The sequence below is a fragment of the Vicugna pacos genome, chromosome 3, assembly GCF_048564905.1.
Source record: "Vicugna pacos chromosome 3, VicPac4, whole genome shotgun sequence".
NCBI classification, from domain to species: Eukaryota; Metazoa; Chordata; class Mammalia; order Artiodactyla; family Camelidae; genus Vicugna; species Vicugna pacos.
In genome coordinates, this window is record NC_132989.1 from 16,698,977 (window position 1) to 16,725,885 (window position 26,909).

The following is a 26,909-nucleotide window of genomic DNA, read 5'->3' on the forward strand; positions in this document are numbered from 1 at the left end:
ACTGAGTCCTCCCTGCCTCTAACCTGCCCCTCTGTTAGCCACTTTGGGCTTTTGAATGGGTGATAGAAAAAGAGAGAAATGAGACAGAGAATAAAAAAGGGGAGCTTAAGAATGGAGAAGGTTTTTTAGATATCCACACCTGTTCACACATCCAGAACTACAGAGTGCAAGGAACTCCGAGTTCACCTTACAGATGAGAAAACCAGGCCTCGAGGGAAACAAAGGGGGCCTTTCAGTGGTCACAGAGGAAGTTAGGGGGAGAACCAACTAACTAACCACGAGTGATCTCTTCCTGACAGTCCTTACCTGGCATATCTCTGGCCCAGCTATTCCTCTTATCTTTCTGACACAGGTGACATGCCCCAAACCTGGGGGCAGGCTAGGCTACAGAGTCAATCAATAACCAAGGGGATCTGGGCCACAGGGCAGCAGGTGGAGCCTGGCATCCTATGCAGCCTATATGACCCCTCCAGTCTCAGGGTTCTGGAGACAAGTGGCAAGTTTAGAGCAGTTTTCGACTGAGCTCTGGACATAGAACTTCAGCCATGAAGATAGCAAGCATCTTTCTTCTCAGTGCCTTGGCCCTGTTGAGTTCATCTGGTAGGTGTCTTGGCATATTTTTCTAATTTGTGTGAGACCTTTTTGACCTGTTACTTTACTGAGCACATTACCTTCTAGGTTTAGAGTTTAATCTTGGTCAGCTCTTTTGATCCTAATAAGATGAAATAAGACCAGCGGATGAAAATTTTACATAGAAAAAGGGATTGTAACATCACACAAGGAAAACAATGTTACTAGTGGGAAGTGCCCGGAGGCGAAATGGTTTTCCCCAGGCAATAAGCCTGACCCTTTGTCAGAGATACGGCAGAAAAGAGAAGGGATTATTTCAATCTCAAGTACCTTTTTAACTCTGTAAATGGTTAAGGCCAGTTTACAAATTTTAAGTTCCCATGGAACCATATAAATAGATAACAATGGTTTACTAAAGGCAGAGTTTGATTCAAAATTTTGACCTACAGATTATTTCCAGAAAAATATTCTTGAATAGATGGTGTGTGTATATCCCCCAAATGGCTTGACGACGTTGACAATCTGAAACCACAGGACAGAGATCAGCTTCCTTTTTGCCACTGGAAACGATGAACACTTTTAACTTCTTATCAGATCCAGCAAACACACCTGCTGACAGGCAACTCGGCACTTTGAGAAGAAGACAAGCAATATTGTTTGTTGTATTTGCTAAATATTTATGGGAGCAATAGTCCCTTTTCCCCATCTCATGCGTATTTATTAATACAGATGGACACCTGTAGTGACCACCTGCTCATCCATTTTCAGACTCAACTAGATTCTGAAATTCTGCTGGGACCTTCTTCTCCAAGCCCATAGGTGTCTCATTATTTTTCAAGACATTTAGCTAGGAAGAACTACCTCCTTACCCAGATCACCTCAGAGATTGTTAATATCAAAACCAAATCTCACCAGCATTTCTTCCTTTGGACACTATCAGATTAGTTCCCCTTCCCTGAAATGAGCTCACCCACAATCACCATTCTCTACATGATGTCAGCAAGACCTGCTATTTTCTGGGGAATGAAGCGTGGCAACTTTAAGCATCTACTGTAAGTTCAAGAAATGTGAATTGTACTAATAGTGTAATGCAATGGAGGGAAAGAGCTCCATTTTGTAACATTCCTTACAAAAGAAGACACATGTAATTGCTAAAAGTTAGTTTTGTATCAGAACACCTGGTTAATGCTAGTGGTAACTGTTTCACAGCTAGTCATACAAACTCTCCATAGCTTCATCGATAAACTGAGATCAAGATACTTTTAACTTTCCACATTACTAACTGTGAGATCAACAGTCTGGTAACTGGTCATTACTAGTGGGCATTCAGAAGACATTTGCTCGGCGCCTGATACATTTCAAGCAGTAAGTACATCATTTCTATTTTCAAGCAAATGGAAATTGAGATACTTTGGTCACAATCAAATTTTTGCATAACTTTTTGAGGTTTCAGCATGCAGGGAGTAGATACCAATGAGATGTCCTTGAAAAAAAGGCAAAATAAGAAGGAGCGGGTAGCGACCAGCAGAGAATTCACAGATTTAAATGGAAGCAGAAAATTCTGAATGACCCAACCTCACCTATCTGATTTACGTTTTCTAGGTAACACTAATGCTAACTTCCTGGGAAGAGAGGTAAATACAATTTTGTAATTTCTTATCTCTGGGGCTAGGACTGTTTGTTCCAACCAAAGCACAGTCTGTCACCTTTTACTTTAGCCTGAACTTAATACGAGGAGTATAAATGCTGGCAAGGCTTAACCTATAAATGTGGGTAATAACTGTAGTTCCCCCACAGGCGTTTATGCTGAAGGACAAATTCACCAATACCTAAACAGTTTCTATGCAGTCAATTAATGCTTGTTATAAAGGGGTTTTTATATATACTAGGGCACTCTGGTAGGGCAAGGATGTTCAGTGGAAGCCTTAATATAACTCCACGTTGCCCTTCCTCCTTGGACAGCCAGTTTGACTACGTTGGCATAAAGTTCTCCCCATCAACAAGATGAAGCTCTAATTTATAATGAGCAAAAATAGTAATAAACTCGGTTCTTTCTCTAGAAGTATATTCTGTATCTAACTTTTCCATTTTTCTTGAAATTACCATTTATAATGTAAATTTCAGTAACGTTGGAGACCAAAGGAAGAAGTGTCCCTCTCTCATTACATTTATATCTAGTGGGAAGGCAGATGACAAACCAAAAGTACGAGTAAAATAAATTATTATATCTGTGATATGTTCTAAAGAAGTTTTGGTACCATTAGAAACCTAGCTTAGTTAGCTCAGGGAAGGTGCCCTAAAGTCGGTGAGCTTTATTTTCAGCCATGAAGGATAAGTGGGTGTTACCAACATATCACCAGCGGGGAGAAGCAGTAGCATGAGGCGGTTAGGAGCTAAAGCTCAGGACCTAGACTGCCTGGGCTTGAGTCCCGGATCCAGGAATCATCAGGTGTGTGGCCCTGGAGGATTCAGTCTTTCGGTCTCACTGTCTTCACCAGAAGAAGAGTACAGTACAACGCTCCCAGAACAGTTGTACAGTTTAAATATAACACAAAAAAGCACTTAGGACAATGTCTGGCCTCTAACAGTCTGTCGATAATTACTAATTCTTACTGATGGTAGAGGAAACAGGCTGTGCAAAGACTGCAAGGGTGGAAGGAAGCACCTTGCGTCTTTAAGTGATCTGGAGAAGACCAGGGAGGTGGGACTATCGTGTGCTGGGATGAACATGCCCCCCGGCGTGGCTGACCAGACCAACGGGAGCCAGCCCCTGCAGTAATTGTCAACTTGAACATTTACCCACTCGCCTCATTCACACCTCACAACACTGTGGGCCAGATGGGTGGGGGAAAAGACAGCATCATTGCCATTCTGCAGATGAAGTGACTGTGGTTCAGACACGCCAACAGATTTATAAATGTCACACAACTTGTAAATAGCAGAGGCATTACTTCAAACCAGGGTTTCTGACTCCAAATCTCGGATTCTTCCTCTTGAACACTCAGTATCACTCTCCCAATTATCATCATGCTTCCATCTTTAAATCGATCGACTCCAGGAAGGTTTTAGAGATTTTGCTATAAAGTCAAAGAAGGAAGAATGACAGAAAGTGACTCTGTTTCATTCCATTTTTAGGCTAAATGTAGCAATGAAGTGAGTGGATGTTCCAAGATTTATAACCCTGTCTGTGGGACTGATGGAGTTACTTATTCTAATGAATGCATGTTATGTATTGAAAATACGTGAGTATACACTTTAATTTCTTTTAAAATATATATTTTAAGCTAGATGTATTCCAATATTTACATATATTATTCCTCTAAGCCCCAGTGAATATACCAATAACATTAATCTTACCATGAGAGAAACAAAATATCTAGTTTTCTTCAAAACAACTCTTGATCTCTTTTTCTCCTTATTACATATCTGTTATGATCATATATAGAGGTGTGAGAGTGTGTGTGTGTACTTGGATAGAAAATAGTATTTACTATGTCAATCATTGTGTGAGGCACTTAATTTTCACAATGACTCTATGAGGTAAATAATTCCAGGCTTATTATACACAGGAAGAAATTGAAACACAGTTTAAATAACTTGCTCAAGATCACCCAGCAATGAGTGGCAGATTAGGGACAGAATCCTTGTTCTTTCCACTACCAGACTAAGCATTTCCAAGATCCAGGAGAAAATCTAACAAGTGTTGTCTCCCAGCTTGGGTACACTCAAGGCTGCCACCGTGTGGCCGATGGTGGTATAAGCAACTTTTGAAAGAACTAATTCTGCCTGCTGAGATTTGGAGACGTCTGGAGGCTTTCTCTAGGCCATAAAGGAGACAGACGCATTCCAGTAGGAAGGAAAAACTGAACAAAAGTGAGAAAGGAATTAATGGTATGGTATCAAAGATGCTAAGGAAAGGACAATGGAACAGAGGATGGAAAGCGTTTGAATGGTTCTCGCGATTTTTAAAAAATCATTTCTATGATAAAAACCTAAGTAAGCTTTTATAGCAGACAGTAGGTAGTCTGGATTTTTTTTTAACCCATACACCCAAAATACCTTTGAACTTCAAACATTTTCCTTGGTGACAGCAAAGACTGTGTTTCCTAAAGCCCTCAAGTATGCAAACCCAAATTATCTGGATTAGGGACCAGAAATGTACTTTTATAACACGTTAGCATATGGATGTGAGAGCCAGCCTCAGTGGAGTTTCTGACCTGACAGTAGGTGGGCAGGTGATGGAAACCAGACTCAGGAACTCAGAGACATAGATTCGCCACAGATTTTTTATCTTAGCCAGCTACTGAACACTTACGTGCCAAGCATTCTGCTATCTCCTCTGCTTTCTTTGTGGCTATAACTAAGAAAATAGTACAAATAAGGTAGCTTCTTGGAACTTATGACAAATGCCATCAAATGAGGTGTGAGCAACATGACACAGCAGTGAAGGAGAGACACAGATTGCTTGCTATTGAAAGGGTTAAGAAAGGATTCATGAAAAGGATGTCACTTAAACAGGGGTCTGCATTTTGATAGTATCACAAAAACATCCCAGGTTAAATAAAGGTGTAGAATGGTCAAAACCAATAAGAGATTCCACAAGTGACCCAGAGAACTCTTAACTTATCCTGGAAATGACTTGGTATTAAGACCTTGATTTAGGCTCAAATAACTGCATACATTTTCACTACTCCACTGCTTAAATTCCCTACACCATGAACCCTCTTCCTGTCTGCTTTAAATCATTTCAGAAAATCCTCAGTACTTAACAAGAATTGTGGAAAGATGTCCCCAGGGAGACAAATCTAATATCCTGAACTTTAAGGCCCCCCAAACATTAGGTGTTTTGCTTTTTAAAAAATTTTCCACATTAAAGACTTGTAAAAGGAACCTGAAACCACTTGTTAATTTTCTCATGGCCTATATTGTTGACATTAAAGTCAAACATTGCCATCTAAGGGGAGGAGAAAGCAACAGAACAGCCTTGAGACTTGGGCAACTTCCAAGTGCCAAGATCAAAAGGCCCAATACATAGAGTGAAACACTGGAAAATATGAGCACAGAGCTGGGACACCCTGTTTCCTTAGCCTTTAAAACCTACCAGCCCAACCAGCTCCTTCTGTTCTTTCAAACATATGTAAATATGTGAGCAACATTTGAATAACAGAAAATGTAACTTCTCTTCCCATATTTCCCTGATAAGAGAACAGGTCTAGAGAGAAAATGTGGCTTTTTCAAATGCAACATATTGTCAAATGTATCATCTTGCCTTTCTCTCTACTGCCTATTAAAAGCTCCAAATAATATAGTAAACTAGAGCCAGGCTCTAACGCTAGCTGTTGGGTTCTGAGACAGGGCAAACAAGGACCTGAATCACCTTGATCCTTATGTACTTGGCAGATACATTCAGCGAGGGCTTTTTTCCTAATTCTTCTACGTCTTCTTAGGGGATCTATACTGACAAATTCTTTTCTATAGATGAGCATTTTCCCGTAGAAATTTCTGCAGTGATGGAAATGCTGTCCAACATGGAGACCTCTCGCCATGGCACTAGCACTTAAATGTGGCTACTACAACTGAAAAGCTGGATTTTTAATATTAATTAAGTTTAACTGATTTAAAGTTAAATAGCTATATGTGGATACTGTCAGCTATCGTAAACAGCACAGCTGCAGAAAACGGGTCAACCCGTGGGCTCTGTTTAGTTGTTAACTATAGCAGGTATCATATGGGGTAAGGATAAGATATCCTTTTGCAACATCTCACAGATGTGAATATCCAGAGTTCTAAGGCAAAAGATAAATCAATTAGAAGGTCCTGAAGTAGCCTGGGCACCAGCTAAGATGGAAACCTGGTGGCTAGGACAACGACACCAGAAGTAAAAGAAGCAACCATGGATTAAAGATGAATTTCAGAGGGTTATTACAATGCCCCACTAGATCTGGAAACTCTGCAAGGACAGCATTTTCCCCTTCTGATGTATTCCTAGTGTATGTAATGGTTCTGTATCAGTTATTTGATGAATTAATGAATAAGTGAGTAAGTAAATGAGTAAGAGAAATTGAAATGGGAATAAACCTCAAACTTCTCTATTTTACATAAAGCTAATCTTTTATCCTTGTCTTTCTCCCATAGTCACATTTTTGTCAGCAAAGTTTAAGCTGATTTTTTTTCCCATTCTCTTCTACAGGAAGCGCCAGGTTCCTGTCCTCATTCAAAAATCTGGGCCTTGCTGAGAATTAAGGTTCTGAAATCCCGTCAGAATACTATGACGTGTCGCTGGCCTGATTGTTGAATAAATAATTCCTGTTGCATCTAAATACTTCCTGTTGCTCCCATATGCTTTTATGATTTTACCTCAAAGGCATGTTTGATTGTACTGAGGACAGAGAATGGAGGCAAACTCAGAATAAACCAAGTTTCCCAAAACACAGCAATTCGATAGTTTTGGACAGGGTTTCATGATGCTTTTTCCTTCCCCATCTTCCTGACGTTCTGAGGACTCTGTCTCAGGGAATGTGATGGCAGATATTAAGTGACAGGACACAACTGATCATGAATACATGTAATCCCATGGACTGGCATTTTAAGAAATAGTTGGGAAACCCTCAGTGTAGGAACATGTTGCCCATCACCTTTCACCAACTGAAATAATCCCTTTTGGTTTCCTTGGGATTTAATTGAGCATCTGTTGTGCCTGGCACTGGTCTAGGTACAGAGACATATGATTTCAAAATGTTACCTGTCTGATAGAATAGAGTTTAGTCTTAAGGTTTTCCATGTATCTTAGGATGTAGATTTCAGGTTAGACACAATTTTCTCAAAGAGGCTCTGAATCATTGAGGAAATGAAAAAAGCTACATTTTCTCAACTATGCTGTGGAGGAGCCTCTGTATTCAGTCTTCATTCTCCTCCAGCAGAGGCCATTCCCCAGTAGTTACCGAGGTGAGTAGCAATGGTATAGAGCTGCCTGCTCTCCCTGGTAGCCTGAGGACTGCATCTAGGGCTTGACCTGGAGATCTGCTTCTTTGAGCCTGACAGGTTTGTGCTGAGATAACCAGAGGAACAAAGACCTGCTTCTGAACTAACTTTTACCACCAAACCAACCCCAGATGATCTGCCATGAAAGGAAGGGACTATAGACCAGAGGAACTGACTATGAGGCCTTTGTGCAGTTCACTTTGCTTTACACATGGGCCACAATAACTCTGAAAGGTTATCCTTATCTTGTGAGTAAACTTGGAAAAGCTAAGTAACCCAACTAATAACACCAGCAAATAAGGTGGTAAAGTTAGGCTTTTAATTCTGGGCTGCCTCCAAATCTAATGCTTTTTAGTCTAAACCACATTCATTTAGGGAGGACTTTTCCTTTCCAATTTCTTCCATAAGAATATTAAGCACCATCCTCATACTGAATGGTCTATGTGTTTACAGGCAGGGACAGCAAATAAGGTAGAAATAAGGAAGGGCCTCATAAGGGAAAGAAAGTATCTATAGTCACTAATAAAGAGAAGGAAAAGCAGCTTGAATTCCTAAGTTCATACAAAGAAGTAGCCCTCAAGTACCCAGAACGGAGAAGTGGACAGAGGAGGAAATGACCCTGAGATGTGTCAGGCTTCCTGATAAATAGTGGAGGAAACATCACCGACTGAACCAGAAGTAACCCATAAAATCTGTCCCACACTTGCAAAACACAGTTGCTTGACACTCTATGGTTTAAGTTAATTTCTTGTGATATTCAGAATATGTCTTGAGGTTTAAATCTGACCGCTAGAGGATGCTGTGGTCTGCCAAGTGATTCAGCTAAACCCACACCTGGCAGCTCACCAGATAAGTTAGGGATGCAAGATGGCTTCCAGCATCTTGTTTGTGCCGCCAGAGGACATTTCAAGGGCATCCCTAAGCTTAAGGAACTTTGCCACAGTAAACAGATTTAAACACTGAATGCTAGAAATTGTCTTGTCTAATCAGACCATTTTACGGTTCTGGAGAAAAAAGTTTTGGAGGTTATAGGTAGAGGCAACACATAAACCCAGACTGCCTTTTAATGGTTCTGCTGACCTGTTAAAAGATAAACTTATGCAACCCACATTTCTGTCTGGCCATATTTTGGGGGCCCCCAACCTGACTAATGCCAAGCCAAATACTCAGGACACAAAACAAACAAGAAGGCAATAGCTGTCCCTAGGAGAGAAAGGATGGACAATCAATGGTACCAGAAAGCAAATTCACAAGTCACAATTCAAAGATCTGAAACTGAGCAGGACTCTGTGAGACCTGTCCCAGTACAAATCCTTTCCCTGTCCCGTTTCTTGTTTGCAGGAAAAAGGCTTCAGCCTCCTGGACCATCCTGAGTTCCAAAGGGAAGATTCAAACAGTTGCAATGAGGGAAGTAAGGGAATGAAGAAACAATGGAGGAGGAATCAAGAATCTATAGTGCAGTGATTAAAGCGGGGTCCTGGCTCCTCCTCAGGGAATATACATAATATCTTTGAGATCTTCTGCAGGAACTAAGGCCCCCACCCACTGGCGGAGGATGGCAACTTCAGGCTGAGCACAAGGTTCCTGGAGCACCGGCCTGTTACCTCACCACCAACCAGTCAGAAGAAAGTCACACAGCCTGCTGCCTTCACCCCAAATTTTGCCCATAAAACATCTTCCCTGAAAACCGTCAGGGACTCGGGGGTTTTTGAGCACGAGCCATTCATTCTCGCGTGGCCCTGCAAACTTTCTCTGCTCCAATCTCGACGTTTCAGTTTGGCCTCACTGTGTGTCAGGCACACGAACTTGTGTTGTGAAACAGAATTCTTACAAATGTTTTTTCCTGTCAATCTGAATTTGGAAAGTAAGGGACAAAATGAAATTTTACCTTCCTCTCTCTACCAGGCACCACAGATAGGGACTGAGACGGACGAGCTGACTTTGGTAAAGATTCTTACCCTTCGTCGACTTCTGCCAGGATTTCCTGGATCCTGTATGCTGGCTTCAGAGAGAGTGGGGTGTCCCAGCTGGTCTCATCCTGGTCACCAGGAACTTTAAAGAAGGAAAAATAATTTTCCATCCACCCTTCATGGTGAGTGGCTGAGACGCGCTTTTCTCCAGGGATCATCTAGGTTAAAAATCCTCCACTGTGGCCAAGGTTATTCACCATTATCTTTGGTAAGGTTACTGCTTGTTCTCCCTTCAAACAATATTTTCATTCGCCCAAGACCTCACGCTGCACCGAGAACAGCGGAAGTCGGCCCCAGTCTGACCTAGGACCCGGTCGGACCCCGGAACCGGTCTTGTTTCTAAGTCGGACCCAGTCTGATGGTGGGCCCGTCCTGACCCCGGACCCAGTCTGACCCAGGACCCGGTCTGGTTTCTATGTCGGGCTCGGTCTGACCCCGGACCCGGTCTGACCCCGGACCCAGTCTGGTTTGCAAGTCGGACCCAGTCTGACCGCGGACCCGGTCTGACCCCGGAACCGGTCTAGTTTCTAAGTCGGACCCAGTCTGACCACGGACTCGGTCTGAACCCAGAACCGATCTGGTTTCTAAGTCGGACCAAGTCTAACCGCGGACCCAGTCTGACACCGGAACCGGTCTGCCACTGGACCCAGTCTGACCCTGGACCCGGTCTGGTTTCTGAGTCGGACCCAGTCTGACCCCGGAACCGGCCTGACCCCGGACCCAGTCTAGTTTCTAAGTCGGACCCAGTCTGACCGCGGACCCGGTCTGACCCCGGACCCGGTCTGGTTTCTAAGTCGGACCCTGTCTGACAGCAGACGGTCTGACCCCGGACCCGGTCTGGTTTCTAAGTCGGACCCAGTCTGACCGCAGAACCAGTCTGACACCGGAACCGGTCTGCCACTGGACCCAGTCTGACCCTGGACCCGGTCTGATTTCTGAGTCGGACCCAGTCTGACCCCGGAACCGGCCTGACCGCGGGCCCGGTCTGACCCCGGAACCGGTCTGACCCCGGACCCAGTCTAGTTTCTAAGTCGGACCCAGTCTGACCGCGGACCCGGTCTGACCCCGGACCCGGTCTGGTTTCTAAGTCGGACCCTGTCTGACAGCAGACGGTCTGACCCCGGACCCGGTCTGGTTTCTAAGTCGGACCCAGTCTGACCGCAGAACCAGTCTGACACCGGAACCGGTCTGCCACTGGACCCGATCTGACCCCGGAACCGGTCTGACCCTGGACCCGGTCTGGTTTCTAAGTCGGACCCAGTCTGATTGCAGACCCAGTCTGACACGGAACTGGTCTGCTACTGGACCCAGTCTGACCGCGGGCCCGGTCTGACCCCGGAACCGGTCTGACCCTGGACCCGGTCTGGTTTCTAAGTCGGACCCAGTCTGACCGCGGACCCTGTCTGACCCAGGAACCGGTCTGATTTCTAAGTCGGACCCAGTCTGATACCGGAACCGGTATGCCACTGGACCCAGTCTGACCCTGGACCCGGTCTGGTTTCTAAGTCGGACCCAGTCTGAATGCGGACCTGGTCTGACCCTGGACCCGGTCTGGTTTCTAAGTCGGACCCAGTCCACCACCGGAAACAGACCAGTTTCTATGTCCCACGCAGCCCAGCTCCAGCTTGTTCCAGTTTCAGAACCTAAGCGGGAGAAAGAAATGCTCAATCTGAGAACTCTTAACACAGAAGCTGTGGATGGAGGATGGAGGGAACTTACCCACCAGCTCCAGGGGCGGCGAGAAAGCGACTCTCAGGGCTCTGCAGGTACCTTCCCTGCTGCTGGTCGTTGCTCCTGGGGGACCCGGGGGGACTCTGGGTTCCCTCTCCTGTCACCAGACCTGTGAAAAGATACACTGAGGCATATTAAAAATTTTAAGAGTTTATTTGAGCAAAAATCTATTCGAATCAGGCAGCATCCAAACCAGCAGATAGGAAGGAGCTCCGGAGGAGCTGTGCAAAGTGCCCTTTACAGCCAGAAAGCAGGGAGACAACGTGCACTAGACAAAAAACAGGATATTTATTGCAGGGTCACTTTCCTTTAGGGGATGGCTGATACGTCAGGCTGGTTATTTAACTAATGCTGATTAGGCGATTTCTGATCGACTAGTTTAAGATTCCATTTCTGGGAGAGATGAAACTAAAATTAAGTCTTGGTTTGGTGACACAAGACTTAGCATAAACGACTCCATTTGGGGCCTGTTGTCTTATTTTTAACATGTCCATCAAAAAGCATGTAGATTACTGCCTTTGTGTCTGGTGGGTACATTTTTTAAAAGATACTTATAAACTGGAATGTGTTTAGAGAAGAGAGACTACCACAATAGATAAGAATTTGAAAGTTTTGGTCCTATGATAGATGGCTGAAAGAAGTTTTCCTTTCCTTTGGTCTGAGGAAAGGAAACCCTTAGAAATCTGGGGAGTCTTTTCAAACAATTTAAGGGAGACAATGTTATTAACATCGTGAAAGCAGGAACTTTGTTCTTTTTTCACCGCTGTATTACAGGCGGGAAGACAGTATCTAACATCTAAGAGGTGCTCAATTAATATTCTTTTTGTTACATAAACGAATGAGAAGAAGAATTAACATGTTCTTATTGTCCCCAAAGGGTAGAATTTAGACTAAGTGGGTGTGGGATTAAAAGGAGATGGATTTGAGCTCAGTAGGAAAGCGTATAGTATAGTTACTAAAACCAGGGGCTCTGATACAGAGTGTCTGAGCTGGAATCTGATTTTTCCCACTACCTAACCATGTGTTCCAAGTGAAGTCAGAGAATTTCTCAGTGTCAGTTCCCTAATATGGGTTAATAATAACAGTTCCTTCTTAGGGCAGTCAGCACAATGCCTGCCATACTGTAAGTGCTCTAATACACATTCACTATTATTGTTGTTGCTGTTATTTATCTCAGAACCCTTCGAGCTCACTAAAAAGGTTTCCTGGTACTTCTTCCTGATGGGAGGAGCTTTGCTGCTTTAGGTAACAATTCATGGCATTGTTGAATTGTCAGGGATTTAATGGAAAAGATTCCTCAACTGGATACAAGGTTGGACTAAAATCTCTCTGCTTTTAACTGTAAAAAAAAAAAAAATTCCAGAATTATAAACCACACCCTCAAAAGAGGAACTCAAGAGTAGTGGCTGAGAATGAGTTTTGTGGATTAAGAAGGGTTTTGTGGGCCCCAGTAGAGAAGAGGGTAGTTAACCCAGCTCTCACTGTTAGTTCCTCATCTCTGGGTGAAAGTAAGGTCTGCAACACTCTAAAAATAAGAAACGCAGGATAGTTTCTTTTATTGGTTTCAGAGTATTTGAAATATAAAGTTATTGGACAAAAGAATATACCCAAAATTTTTTTGTCACATTGGAGAAGCAACCTTGTTTGAAATTAAACATTTTTTAAAAATAAAGTATTTTTATAGTTGATGCGTATTTTTATAGTTTAGGAGCCTCCTGAGAAATAGGACCGTGAGAAACATTGAACTTTTATTTACATTTCTCTGACCCAACTTATCCCCCGTTAACCTTTGCTTATTTCAGCTAAGCAAAAATAAAATGTATCTGCATAATAAAGGAAGCAATTACATAAAAGGTGCCAAGCTCTTACCTTTCAAAGCCTTAGCACTGTCAACAATTTCCTTTGTTTTCTTTCATTATTTAAGCAGTACCTAACTGTTAGCTAAAAATAGGAAATACGTAGATAATAAAATGATGTTCATGAAAAAGGAATAATATACACTTTTACTTTTTAACAAGTCAGTATTCATTGGAAAACCAACAGACAAAAATAAAAAAGGCTGGTTGACAATCAGGTCAAAAGGCTGGTTGATGATCAGGTCAAAAGACACTTGGTTTGGTGGAGTGGTGTTTGTGGCCATGTGTTTTTTTTTAGATGGTAATAGGTGACTATTCTACTTTTGCATGTGGAGTCATGAATAAGGCATGTAAAATGAAATTAATACTATTTGAGGGAGAGGAGTTATTCTCTGTTGAAGGAAGAAAAAATGGCAGATTAGGAGTCACCAGTGAAACTGTTGTATTGGAAACAGAAAAGTAAACACAAAGAGAAAACTACTGAGAAAAGGAGAAAAATACATACCTGCAGAAGTTAGAGGGGCAAAAAGCAGAAGGAACCATGTGTGCTATAAAAGTAAAAACAAATAATCAAAGAAAAAATAAATGAAAAACATAGAGCCATAGACACCTGAATAGAAGAAAAATGAGCAGAGAGAAAGAGTGCAAATTTAGAAAGTTTTATAGTGAATATGATTCCGGAAGGCCACAGTCACAGTACATTATTATATTTTGAACTGGGCATGCTAAATTTCAGGGTGTTTTTAAGTTCTTTTATTTACTGAAATATATGTACTTTTTTTAAAAAAAAAAACTTACAGCTATATTTTAGAAATAAGATTTTGGAGTTCTAGAGAACTTTAAAATATTCAAAATTACAACTTAATATAAATTAACTTTCAAGCCTTAAAGATTTAAATTAGCACCAGGTGAAAGTTACTGAAAAATAATAGGAGTTAACCTGTACTGGGTCACTAATTTTATGTGCTAGACCCCACGTCAAACGCTTCCCTTGTGATGTTCTGCACAAGGACCCCGGAGATCCTCATTTTAGGAATGGGAAAACAAATCCTCGCTTACTCAGGGTGAGCACTAGTCAAACTACAGAGCTCCTTGGCTCATCTCCCACATTAATGTGTCTGTCCATCTCTCACTCATAACTGCTCCTCTCTCTGCCTCCTGTAACAGCGTTCAGTAGCCTCTCCTTTAAAAATAATGACTCCAGGTTTCCTGCAACTGCCTCGCTCTCTGGTCCTTCTCTGACTGAGCTGTCACTACTGTTTAACCTCCCCACAGCTCACATACACACATTCGTTATTCCCATGCACTCTGTCTAATTTTTTCTTGGCTTATCAGAATGAAGGTATGACCCCTGAGAACTCTTTCTTAGCACAACTCTTCTTAAGTGCCCCTGTTTTTACTCCTTTTTTGTGCTTGCTATTTTCTCAAACATCTTTCTGAGATCTCTGCCACTGCAGAAGCCCTGGTTTCCCCAAAGTTTTCTAACTTTTCCTCTTTTCTTGGTTTTCTAGGCATCCTCAACACTCTCAGATATTGGAGCCCCGTCAGTAAATCTGTTTAACAGCTAAACACTACATCCCCTTCCCCAACCCATGCTCTCCAGAAAAATCAGTCGTGTCTAGTAGAGCTAAAAAGTGAAGACCAACAAAGTTTTCCATAGAACATGGACAATAGAATAATTCCTAAAACACACTGTCCAGTCCAACCCTCTTCTCTGCTTCCTCAAATATTGCCCCAAGCCCAGCATTACTCCTGATGTGACTTAGTGTAACTCACGGGCTGCTCTCCCTGTCCAAGGTTATTCAGCCTGTCTGCCCTCCAGCATATGCTCCTACTCTATACACTGCACAATGCCAGCCCTTCCTGAACCAGTAAATGCTTTTAAACCACAAAGTAGTTAAAGTAGTATTCTGATGAAAAAGCTGTAATGGCGATACCTTTTCTACTATAGAAAGCCCTAACTTCGCCTGGTGGTTTTAAACCCTTAGGAATTTGAAACCTCACATGTTCCTGCCTTCGCTAGGAATTCTTCCCGCCATACTGTCTTTCTGCATTCCTTATTTATCTGTCACTTTTACCTATTTAATAAACGTCAGACAGACACACAAGTGCTATCACTTAAGGTAGTGCTTGTCAGACAGACTCCATAAGAATCCCCTGGAGATCTTCTTTACGCTTTCAGTGGCCATGCGTCAATCGCCAGATATTTTAGGTCAGTTGATTTGGGGTGGAGCCCACTGATTTGTCATTGCTCTTAATGGTTAAGTCTCCCATGAATTTTTCCTGCCTTTCTAAACTGATATCGTTCAAATTCCCACAATAATTTGTTGGTTCCTCCCTTATTGTAACCACTGTCAACCTTGAAACACAAGAAAGTGTGTTAGTGTTTGTTTTTTAGTTTCCTAAGGGGAGTAATTGAGTCCTAAGTATCTCTGTATTCTGTACTATACAATCGCAGCACATTCTCAGTCTACAGACTTAAGTTAATTTCATATCAAAAATCTGGTCTTGGGTAAGATTTTTAAAGAATTGGGATTCCTTTCATATTATGTGAAAATTCCTGTTTGAAAACTGATGTGTGGGGAAGGAAAACTTTTCCTCTTCCCAGTTAGATTCAGTGTCTGGGGGCCTGCAAATTAAATGGGCAAATAACAGATCAACAGGAGAAAAACGGCTTATTCCTATGCATATGAAAGCTAACGAAGTCACCAGCTTACTAAATGGTTAAACTTAGAGGCGTGTACACCTAACTCAGTGGGGGAAAGGAGGGAGAAGAAAAGGCTTCTGTGGGAAGACAAATAGAGACAAATGGGTTCTTAGGAAAGCGGAAGATGGAAAAGTTTCTGACGATGTTTGTCTGTGCAGGTGTGGATGGTCTTTCTACCTAGTTCAGGGCCTTATTTCCATCCACAGTGGTTTACTCTTATTCTTGCTTCTCCCTGGAGACTCGTCCCAAAGAGGGAAATAACGGCAGCCTAATTTCCCAGAAGTTGCTTGTGTCTCTGGATGAGCTGTTCCTTCTGCTCAGTAGATAAAATTCTGCGCCTACTAGGATGGGAGAAAGGGCCACTGCCCAGGGAGAAAGACAGCAAGACCTTCACAGGAAGTAAGGTTGAGGGGCTGGGAGTTGCTGCCTGTCGCCCTCCCCACCTCCTGCTTTCAGTGTAGATGGTAATGAGAACAAGGCTTTGTAGTCGGGAGAGGAAAGAACATGTAAGGCACTGAGAAACCCACCTAAGCATCAAGGCAAGTTACTTTCAAGGAAAAGATGATCACTGTTCTCAGAGATATCATCCCCATGCTAGAGTTCTCACTCATTTCACACCCACACTACCAACACCCATCCAAACTCTGCCCCAGGGTAACTTACGCCCTTCCTTCTCTCATGCCCACCTTGTGTGTTCCTGCCTTTCCCTATCAGTCTTTACCACGTTTAACTAGAGTTCTGTTGGAATAGAGGGACCGTGTCATCCCTAAAGATGTGTCTATAAGAACAAAAATGGGTATTTTGCACACCTGACTAGGAAGGAGAGGTTTATTAATAGATGATTTTGGAAAGCAAGATAGAGCTTTCCTTTTAGACATTCAAAAAGTCAAAGCCAAAGGTTACTTACCTGATACAAAGTACTTCCAACAAACATAATTGAAAGAGACTGGTAGCAGTGATGGTAAGTTCTGAAAGAGAGAAGAGGGCTAACTTGGCTTATTCTAAGGAATCTGCGTGAAATACTCCACTTGAGTGTTACTGGAGCAGAAGGAGACCGAGGCTGGGACACAGAGCAAAGTCCCCTAACACCCCAACAGCCCCTGTTTCTCCCGATAACATTGGCTAGAAGTCAGTTTCAGGTGGTAGGCAAGGAACTAAGAGAAAAATTCACCCCTGTCGCAGGACCCTTTTAGCAGTGACAGGTCTGTGCTCTGGTTCCGGGGAGGAAATTGTGAAATTCCCTAGAAGGGTTGGAAGGAGGAAGCAGGAGCAGGTAACTCTGCTCTCTCCACTCTGACCTGTGTGCCGGCAACAGTCCTGTATTGTCCGACCTGAGGTTCCTCATGGAACTCAATATACCCAGGTGGGAAGACCTGGAGGTATTTATAATCCCTAATGGGGCCCCGACACCTGCCAGTAAGGTTGCTGTGTGATTATCCACTCATCCTTTCAGAATGAAAGTTGCTGCAGAGGTCAGTTGTTTAAAAGGAAAACAGTGGGTCAGGCATCAGGTAGAAACGTCTGACTCTGTCCTCCTCAACTTCCGATTTCCACCCTTCGGTAGTCACCAAATCCCCACCTATCTAATTCCCCTAAAAACACAAAACGTAGAGAGGGGTATATATTTCTGTTTCTTCCCTGTGACGTATCCATGTTACAGAAACCACTGAAGCATGTGCCGAGATAATCATTTGAAAGTAGCTTTGAGTGAGCAAGTTTCGGGAGGGTCGGTTACTCCCCCTGAACTGGGAGGGAGCACTTTCAGTGTGAGGGCAGGAGAAGCACAGCTGTAAGGGACTTGCAGGGCAAGACTGGCCAAAATGCGTCAAGGAAGGAACAGAGCAAAACCAAATCAAGCCTAAGAATAGGGTTTCTCGGGGCTCAGATCCTGTCCATATCAAAACGATTTTTAGGGTGCCTTTCCTTTCTTCCCAGCTAAGCTCTCCAGTTTACCAAGTCCCGTATCGACATAGCCCATCAGCTGACCCAGCTTCTAAATCTGATTTTTACCTGTTCATCCTACTGTGCTCTCAACACTTCGGCTGGATGTATCTTGCCCCAGGCAGGTTCGGTGTAGGACATGTCCATCAGTCTCCAGAGATCAACTTACTTTAAATGGGCACATCTTCCTTGCTGCGAACAACAGGGGTTTTTATTGATGTTTCAGGAAAACTGGGATGGAGTCATTCTCCTAAGATAGAGCATTGCATTTACTTACTCAAAGCCACTGGGAAAGAATGATTGATGAGCCAAGTTTGCATTTCACCAGTGTAACACAAGGAGTCTGTATTCAGTGTTGCTGTGTCCCTTGGTATGTAGTCAGTGGAAAATATATTTGATTGGAGCAGAAGAGAGCTGTTAAAGTGACCTCCTTTATTTTAGTATTAAAGTTAGGTTACAAATAAATCAGATCTTCTATATAAAAACTTGCATTTTCAAAGTCATTAAGTAAGTACAAAATTACTAATGTTCAGCTCTTAAACCAAGAATGATCTTTGTACTGAAGCACATGACAATTTTTAAAATCAGATAAACTGATTTGCTGGCCTGTGAGACTATTATAAATGCAAATGGGAGATTTCAACTAAAAGATTTCTCTGTAAAGATTTGTGTGACATTCTATGTATGATTATCTGGATCCTGCAGTAAACATGCCCTCACGTTGAACTCCCTCTTGTCCTGTCTGCTTAGCTTGACTTTCTGATTTGTTTTGCTCTGACTTTCCTTTTCACCTGGGATTTCTTTCCCAAATGCTTCATTGCACAGAGCCTCCTCCTGTTACAGAGAATATATTTCTAATGCTTTTTCCTGCAACATATTTGAGACATTTCCTTGTATCACAAACTGGCAGAAAGTCAAATCAGTGCCAGTGCGGCAAGATTTGTGAGGGAGGAGGATGGAAAAGGCAGAGTTCGGCTGTTTTTAAACTCCCTTATGTAAGCGGGCTCTACGCGGTGTTGGAACTCTACTTCCTTGAAGAATAATTGTGTGTATCATAAAATTGGTCAACCGTGAAAATTATTACTAGACCAGGGACAAGGCCAAGATGATTCCCCAGATGTTCAGAAGCTCAAGGAGCACTCCTGTCATGTGAGAGCCACGGGGCAGGACCTCAGGAGCCAAAGGGAGGAGACAGAAGATTCCACTTCATTCTACTTAGTTTAGAGCTTCTGTTTCACTCGTTTGCTCTAAACTAAGTCATTTGTTGTCTGGCGTCATTATCTTGGGAGAGTCAACTAACTGAGAGTCAAATAACTGAAGGAGAAGAAACATTTCATTGATATTTAGGACCCTCTTCAATCTAGAGCCTTGAGGGGCAAATAAAAGTGATTTCCTGATCATGCCTAGTTATGTCAAAAATCTTGGCAAATTTAAGCAAGATAGTCCCATAGGAAGCCTTCAGGCATCTCCTTATTTAAGACTGGTTCAGTCTTCTGGAAGAGAAGGGGTAGCAGATGCCTATAAAGGTACCTGCTGTTTAAAAGTTTTGTGATTTCAGTGTCACTAGTGTACAACCAGGAAGACTGGTAGAGATTTTGGTGGGGGAAAGCAACTCAACTTGGGGCACAGAGTCAAATCCAAACATTCCACTGGTAATTGAGAAGGAAATAAGGTTTACACAGTATCTCTACGTTTGAGAAAACAGATTATTAGGGGCCAGAGAAAAGGAGAGAAAGGGTAGGAGGTACCTTCTCATGTTGTGATAGAAATGAAATGAATTATAAATGTCTGGGTTCAGAGACATTGTGAAATAACAGTTTTCTAAGAAAGATAGACTAGAGGGAAATGTACCTTAAATATGTTTCCAGTGCTGGCTCAGAGATTGTCCTTAATGCAGGAAGCCTGTTCAAGGCAGCTCTTTGGAAGGGGAGATTTGATTTACTTAAGAGGACTGCCTGGAGGCAGAGGCCCAGAACACTGATGTAAACCACCTGCTGGGAGAGTCATTAACTCTGTGCATAAATGCAGAGGATGCTTCAAGCAGTTGAGCTGTGAAGACGAAGGAGAAAAAGATAACCAGTAATTATAACTGACTATAAGTTTCGACTTGAATTTTAGGTGAATATTGTTTGTTTCATTTTGCATCTCAGTGGCCTGACACGTTGGAGGCCCTCCCTACAGTAATGAAGAAATAACCATAAGATTTGCTCCTTGAAGGAGCACTAGAGAAGGATCCAAAGAGGGGCACAGGAGTGAGTGTCCCATTGGACCCAAGTCCCACCATCAGCCTTGGTTTCTCAGACAGGCTCTGGGCCCCAGAGACAACACATAGGCAGCACTGAGAGCTGCACAGAGGCTTCGTGACGCGCCTCCTTCCCTTGTCCTTCTAGGCCTCTCCTACCAGGTCCCTACACCAAGAAAGGGTCTGAAATGAACCCCAGCCTTCTGCTCTACCTCTCTCTGACGACGTTCAGGGTGAGACAAACCGGGGAGAATGGGAACATGCACGGGAGGCACACAGGATACTGCGCTCCTCCTCATTCTACTTGCGTTGATCTGTTGCCCATGGGAGGCTGTGACCTACAGCACCTGTCCAGTAGTTGGGGCGCTTAGGACAGACACTAGAGCAGGGACTTCTGAGCTCACATGCTTCTGGGTGCAAGAAAATGAAGACCTCATTTCTGAATTATTTTTTTTCTGGGTCACAAAGACCCTTCTTAGACAGTTCTTGGGGCATAAGAAAAGGCTGCTTGAAACCATCATTCACTGGCATCCTCTCGTGTCTGCCTGTGGTCCTCTGCCATGCAACCAAAGTACAGGAAACTCTGGGAGAGAGAATGGTCCTTCCTCTGTCCCTTTCTGGTTCACAGTGTGCAGTGACTTGAGCCTGAGTGGAGTCGTCTGGGAGAATGCAGAATGGTTACATATACAGCGTGAATCTTCATTTCTCCTCATTTCAGCTAATTTCTCCCTGATGCAGGAAAACGGATGTGGGGCATGAGGAGGGCGGAGTCCCAGGTCTTGGTTGAGTCCCTGGAACATGTCCCGCCAAGTGTGCATCCTTAGCTTCATGTAGGAAAGGATTCAAGTGCGAGCCATGGTTGAGTAAAGGTAGATTTATTTAGAGAGATACGAACTGCATAGAGTGTAAGGCAAGAGAAAGGCAAGGAAAGACGTGTGGGGATTGGGTGCTCGGGTTAAAGTAAAAGTAGGTACACACTCCACTGACAGAGTGCGGGCCGTCTCCAAAGAGGAGGGAGTGAAAAGGGCCACTAGGCATGGTGGTGTCAGTTTTTATAGGCTCAGTAGCTTCACACACCTACAGGTGGGACCATTCCAGCTGCCCTGGGGAAGGGGCTGGGATTCCCAGGAATTGGGCCACTGCCCATTCTTTGGCCTTTTGTGGTTAGCCTTGGGACTGTCATGGCACCTGTGGGCATGTTATTTGATCACGCTGTTACAATGAGCATATAATGATGCTCAAGTTCTGCTAGAAGTCAAACCTCTTAATCCTCAAGGCCAACTAGTAGTTGAATCTTCCACCATTTTGCTGAATCTCCCACCATTTTGGTGTTAAATTGCTGTCATTCCTTGAGTGGCTGTGCCCTGCCCCCTTCCCTCCTGTCTTATTCCCATTGCTCTGACTTGTAAAGCATCTCCAAGGTTTTCATTGGAGAGACTTTGCATTCATGCTAAGAAGTTAGAACTAGCCCATCTAGGAGGAAGGGATAGAACTGGATACACTCTGAGTGTCCATGTGGAACTTGGGAGGCTCTGACTTGCCAATGCCACCCACAGCAGAGATGATGTCTAAAGGAAAATTCGGCCGATGATGACAACCACAGTGATGGTGTATGATGCTCAGAGTCTGACAGGCTAATGTGCTTCCTTAAATTTAGCAATGGAAAACCTGACGTAGATAGCTTCAAAAGTCTTCGTCACGGACTGGGTCTCTCATGCTAAGGACTGGCTTGTGAAGACCCTCTTGGACAGCTCTGACGGGCTTGGAGGAGGTTGCCAGAAGCAAGCCCTTCCCGGACGTCTCATGGACTCTGCGTTTCTCTGCTGTTGAGCATGGGTGTAAAATAGACAAGAATCTCAAGGACTAAGGATATTACTCGAGGCACAGAATCTTGTTTTTTCTTTCTCCACTAGATGTCAAGGGTTAAAACATTGGGGAAGAAACCTGAGAATTTAGGAAGAACAGTAGAAGACTCAGTATGAAGCTTTATTCCTCCAATTCTACATCACTGAATTTGTTCCCAAACTGTAGTTGTAAAAGTCCACCCTCAATTCTGTGGTATTAAACAGAGAGCAAACCACACAGCTCACTGATCTGCAATTTGATACTGTTCCAGAAGGCATGTTTAAAAAAATAAGAAAATAAACAAAGCCCTGAAGGTCAAATTTAGAGAGATCTGGTTATGCTATTGGGAGGAGAGACCCTGATGATGCAATGGAAGGATCTTACATCTCATGAAGGCTGGGGGAGAGAGGTTGATTATCTTTAAATGTTCTTCCCTGGAGAAGGAACTCATAATAATCGATTCTCAACTAAGGTCCCAACACTAGTGAAAAACTTACTGAGAATTTCTAATCACAAGAATAAAGCATACTAAGGGGGAGGGGATAGCTCAGTGACAGAGTGCATGCTTAGCATGCATGAGGTCCTAAGTGCAATCCCCAGTACCTCTATTGAAAAAAAAGAATAAAACATATAGCTTACTTCTTATGAAATAGAAGTGCTCCCTTTAAGAAAATGACACTAGGAAATGTGAGCACTCGTGGGTCAGAGTTGTGCCTACCTAAGAAGCAACATAAAGTTTCCTCTCCAAGGCTCTAACACTCAAGTATGTCATGAAGCCATCTCCTAGAAAGTTCTGAAGGGCTAAGAGACAAGGAAACATTGTCTCTCAGCTTCAATTACACCCTTTAATACTTTGATTTACTGTATTAGGCTGGGACTATGCAAACCCCATTGCTGCTTGGCCAATCAGCCAACGCTGCCAATAATGGGTACCAGAGGGAGCCTAGAAGACTGCAGGAGGGGGAAGAGACTGGTTCTTTCCTATTTGCATCCTGTGTGATTGAGGTTCCTGTGGGCATCACCGCAGCAGCCCTGGGAGGACGAGGAAGGGTGGGGGAGAAAGAAAGAAAGAAAAGAGGGGAAAGAGAGGGAGGAAAAAGAAAACTTACTGAGAAAAATTCAGACATTATGTTCTTTCCCCTAAATTCTTTCCTAAAAACAAGGACAGTTTCTTTCACATCAAGAATTCAATTATCAAAATTAGGAAATTAACACTGATATAATCCTAACCTATACACCTTATTCAGACATTACCAATTATCCTGTTAATGTTCTTTACAACAAGTTGTTTTGTTTTGGTTCCCCAGGGTCGAATCCAAGATTCCAAAGCATTAATACTCATGCCTCTAGTCTTCTTTAATCTAGATTTTCTCAGTCCTACTTTGCCTTTTGTTACCTTGACAAATGTTTAAGAGCTCAAGCCAGATAGTTTGTAGACCATCTCTCAGTTTGGGTTTATTTGCTCTTTCTCATGGATTAGAGCTGATAGACAATGCATTTGGCAGAGATTCTTCAGAAGGCGTGCTGTGCTCTTTTCAGTACATCATATAAGCAGACACCTGAGTTCTGTTTGTCCTACTGTTAACTTTAATCACTTGCTTAAAGAAATGCCAACCAACTTTCTCCACTGCAAAGTTACTATTTTTCCCTTTGTAATTAACAGGGACCTTGTGGGGAGATAGTTTGAGACTCTGTGAATGTCCTCTTCCTCCTGAAACTTTTACTCATTACTTTTAGTATCCATTGATGATTCATGCCTAAAAATATTGTTATGATGTTTGCTAAATGATGATTTGCCAAATGATGGAATATTCCTTTTACAGTTGTTCATTGGCATTCTCCTGCAAAAGAGAACTTTCCCTTCTCCCCTATTAATTCCATTTTATTTATTTATTTGTGACATTATGGACTCATGGGAATCTAGTTTTCTTCTATATATTGTCTTCCATAACTGCCATTATTCATTCTGTTGCTTACACTTCCTCAGATTTTGCTAATGGGAGTCCTTTCGAGCTGGCTCCTTTGAATTTGAAATGTCCCCATCATTCTTTGAGTACTTCTTTACTTTTCGGCATGGCCAGATATTCCGGGCTCATCCTGTACTTTGCTTCCCCAGCCCTGGAATCAGTGATTTCTCCAAGGAGCTCTTGTTTCTTTTCTTTTAATGAAGTATGGGGTTTTGAGTTCATGATCTGGATACTGGTGTGGCACTGCTGCTAGGCTCTCTCAGCAGGCAGAGCTGTCAGACAGGTGTAAGAATTTGCTCTCTCTCCTCCATCTCACCACCAGTTTGCATTCACACAAGTAATGTGCAAGAGTTCTATTTTTACATAACCTCATCAACAGAAGCTGTTTTCAACATAATCTGATTTTATAAGACAGTTTCCTATGGTTTGTTCTAGTCATAAAAGCCAGATTCACACGGTTCTGGGAAGGGGCATTTGTTCCCTGTGCCACTTCAAAGTGTATGCTGTATCCCAGCCTGGGGACACAGGGTGATTGGATGTCTCCAAAGGGCACCCATCAGTGTGACCGTCTGTGGCTGAAGTTCTGCCTGCAGCTCTCAGTAGAAGGCAGGCTAGGTATTTCTCAGTCATCCCTGTCCACCTGCTCCCTTGTGTGTGTGTGACACAGTAAGCATGATCACAAATCACAGGAAATGCACAGAACCCTGACTCAAAGGCTAGTCCCTGATATTAGACTTGGACTATTTAGATTCCTGCTAATTCTGGAGTCTTCAGGGGTATCTCAGTGGAAAAAAAATCCTCTCTTTTGACTTTAAAGGCTACATATAAAAACTGGCTACAAAGACAATTAAGAGCAAAATGGAATATTGGGGAGACAGGTATAAGTCATAAAGCAAAGCATTCCATTTCTGCTCTTGGGCCTGCCCTCAATGCTAAGATTCTTGGCCATAGTGGAAAGTGACTGAGAGCAGAAACAGGATAAAAGTGTTAACATGAAGCTCTATTCCACCTGTTTTGCCATAGCAAATTTGTTCACCAAAGTATACATGTGAAAACCAACCTTGGGATATTTAACAGCATAAGATATGAGATGTACCCATGACTGCCCCACAGCTTAAATGAGGTCCTGCCAGAAGGAATGACTGGAAAGATCCTGGTCTTGAAGGCTAGACTTGACAAGTTCTGGGCATGGTCCTGGGAGGTGAGAGATTCAATGTTCTATCGATGAATTTTTAATCAAGCCAAGACTGGAGGAAGAGTTAAGTGAGATGTGTTCTAAAGGCTTTTCACTGGAAAAGCAAAGTACAATTCTTGTACTTTTTGCAACTGTATTTCCCATGCACAGCTACAAAGACTGAGAGTTTTGCAGGGACAGTCATGGACTCATTCTCCTATTGAGGGGCTGAGGTAGAGGGGAGATGTCCATACTAAATAAACACTAGGAATGTTGGTGACGCATCACTCAAATACTTGTTAAAGCAAATGGAAAGAAACAGCATCAGGGTTCCCCTTCAAGTTTCGATCTCTCAGACTAGGTTCTGAACAAAGAAATTACTATCATGTACTTGGAATTGTTAGTCTCAGTTATCTTTATTTTCTCATCCTCTGTTTTATACATGAATCTCTGACCTGAAAATCGGGTGCCGAATGGAGGAAAGTAAGAGAATTGAGGACATTGCTTCACAATTCTGTGATATATTAGCTAAAGCTTAGATGAAAGAAATGTGGAAAGCCCAGGAGATGTGAGTAGGCAAAGTATGAAGCTGCTTTTCCTTTGTCTCAGGCCATCTGCTTCTAAAATCCTATTTACAGAGCCTTACCCAGGTTGATCTGAGAAACTGAGGCTCAAAAACTAAATTTAATATCTACTACAGGCTTTGGTTCAAGAGACGGAAAAGATAGTCATTACGACCTACAAAAGACCAGGACTTTGACTTAGTCTAACTAGATCACAGAAGCCACAATAAGGCATCAAATGTTGTTTCTAGGCTTGGTATCTCATACTGAGGTCTGGGACCTCCATTAGGAAGGTATGTGAAATAAGCCTGCTCTTGTTCTATGATATTTCCATACAGATCTGTATATAAAGTCACATAGGACATTTTCCAGAAAATTCTGGAAAAATTGGACATGACATGATTCACAGCACTTTGCCCTTCCTCTTTGACATCCCCATGCTATTGTACATTAGAGCCAAAATAGAAGTGGTTGGAAAAATGGAGGAAACCTTAGGCACTCCATCACCTCTGATACACTGTGGATTTTTTAATCCTACTAATTATGTATTAAAACAGATAGTCATTAGTCATTGCACTGTATCAAAAAAAAAAAAGGATACAGATCTAGTCTCAATTATGAAGGGCAAACAAATCTTTAGAGTTACAGAGGGGTTTGCATGAAGCACAGCATGCCCCATCTCCTTTTGCTCTTGTGTTTAAAAATTGTTCCCAGTTCCAGAGGCAGATTGCAGCTTGCTGGGAACCTAGGGGACACAGTCGTGAAGCACTGTGACCTCCTGCCTGGACCTCTAGTTATTCAGTGACCAAAGATAAAATAAAGAAGGCTTGGAGATTGCACTGTTTGGATGTTTAGAAAGAATGGACATTTTTCTCACTCACTGTTAACTTGCTCCTGATGCAGTGACTTTTAAAGTCTCACTTAGGACAACAGAGTCACCTGAAAGGGGAGGTTAAATTCACTACCATGGCGTTCTTACATCTCAGGCTTCTCAGGGGATGAGAGTCTGATCTAATACAGTACCGTCTGGGATTCTACCACTAATACTTCACTCTCATGTTGAAGGCAAAACATCCCAAACTCTGGAGAAGGCCCTGGCCCAATTTCCCACATTACAACATTAAGTCTAAATTTGCCTGGTGTTGGGATGATGTAATGACCCTAATTCATTGACTCTCTGCATTGCCCAGAAGCACAGCTATAACTCTATAGGGAACTGTGGCTACATGGTGTTAGGCTTTCTAAGAAGAGTTTCATTTGAAGGGGACGCTAAAGAAGTAGGGTCCACAGAGTTTACAGAGTGAGCAGAAGGAGAGGCGTGAAGTCCTTTCTCGGGGCTGAATGTCTCATCCTGGCACTGGG

At 42.8% G+C, this 26,909-nt stretch overlaps 2 protein-coding genes across 3 annotated transcripts in view; both read left to right on the forward strand.

Annotated features, from left to right (window-relative positions):
• The first annotated feature begins 545 nt into the window (after positions 1-545).
• SPINK1 (serine peptidase inhibitor Kazal type 1) lies at positions 546-6,806 on the forward strand. Its single transcript, XM_006204475.4, has 4 exons — positions 546-600; positions 2,173-2,204; positions 3,706-3,812; positions 6,761-6,806. The coding sequence occupies exons 1-4, from the start codon at positions 546-548 to the stop codon at positions 6,804-6,806; spliced, it is 240 nt and encodes a 79-aa protein (XP_006204537.1).
• Positions 6,807-11,125: 4,319 nt separating this feature from the next.
• Positions 11,126-26,909, forward strand: part of JAKMIP2 (janus kinase and microtubule interacting protein 2) — a 187,104-nt gene continuing 171,320 nt past the window's right edge. Inside the window, exon 1 of one of the 2 annotated variants that reach the window (XR_012067290.1) lies at positions 11,126-11,287. The gene's annotated coding sequence lies outside the window, so the exon portion shown is untranslated. Of the gene's footprint in view, positions 11,288-24,923; positions 25,012-26,909 lie in introns of those variants that run through there. The other variant, XR_012067291.1, reaches the window with a different exon arrangement.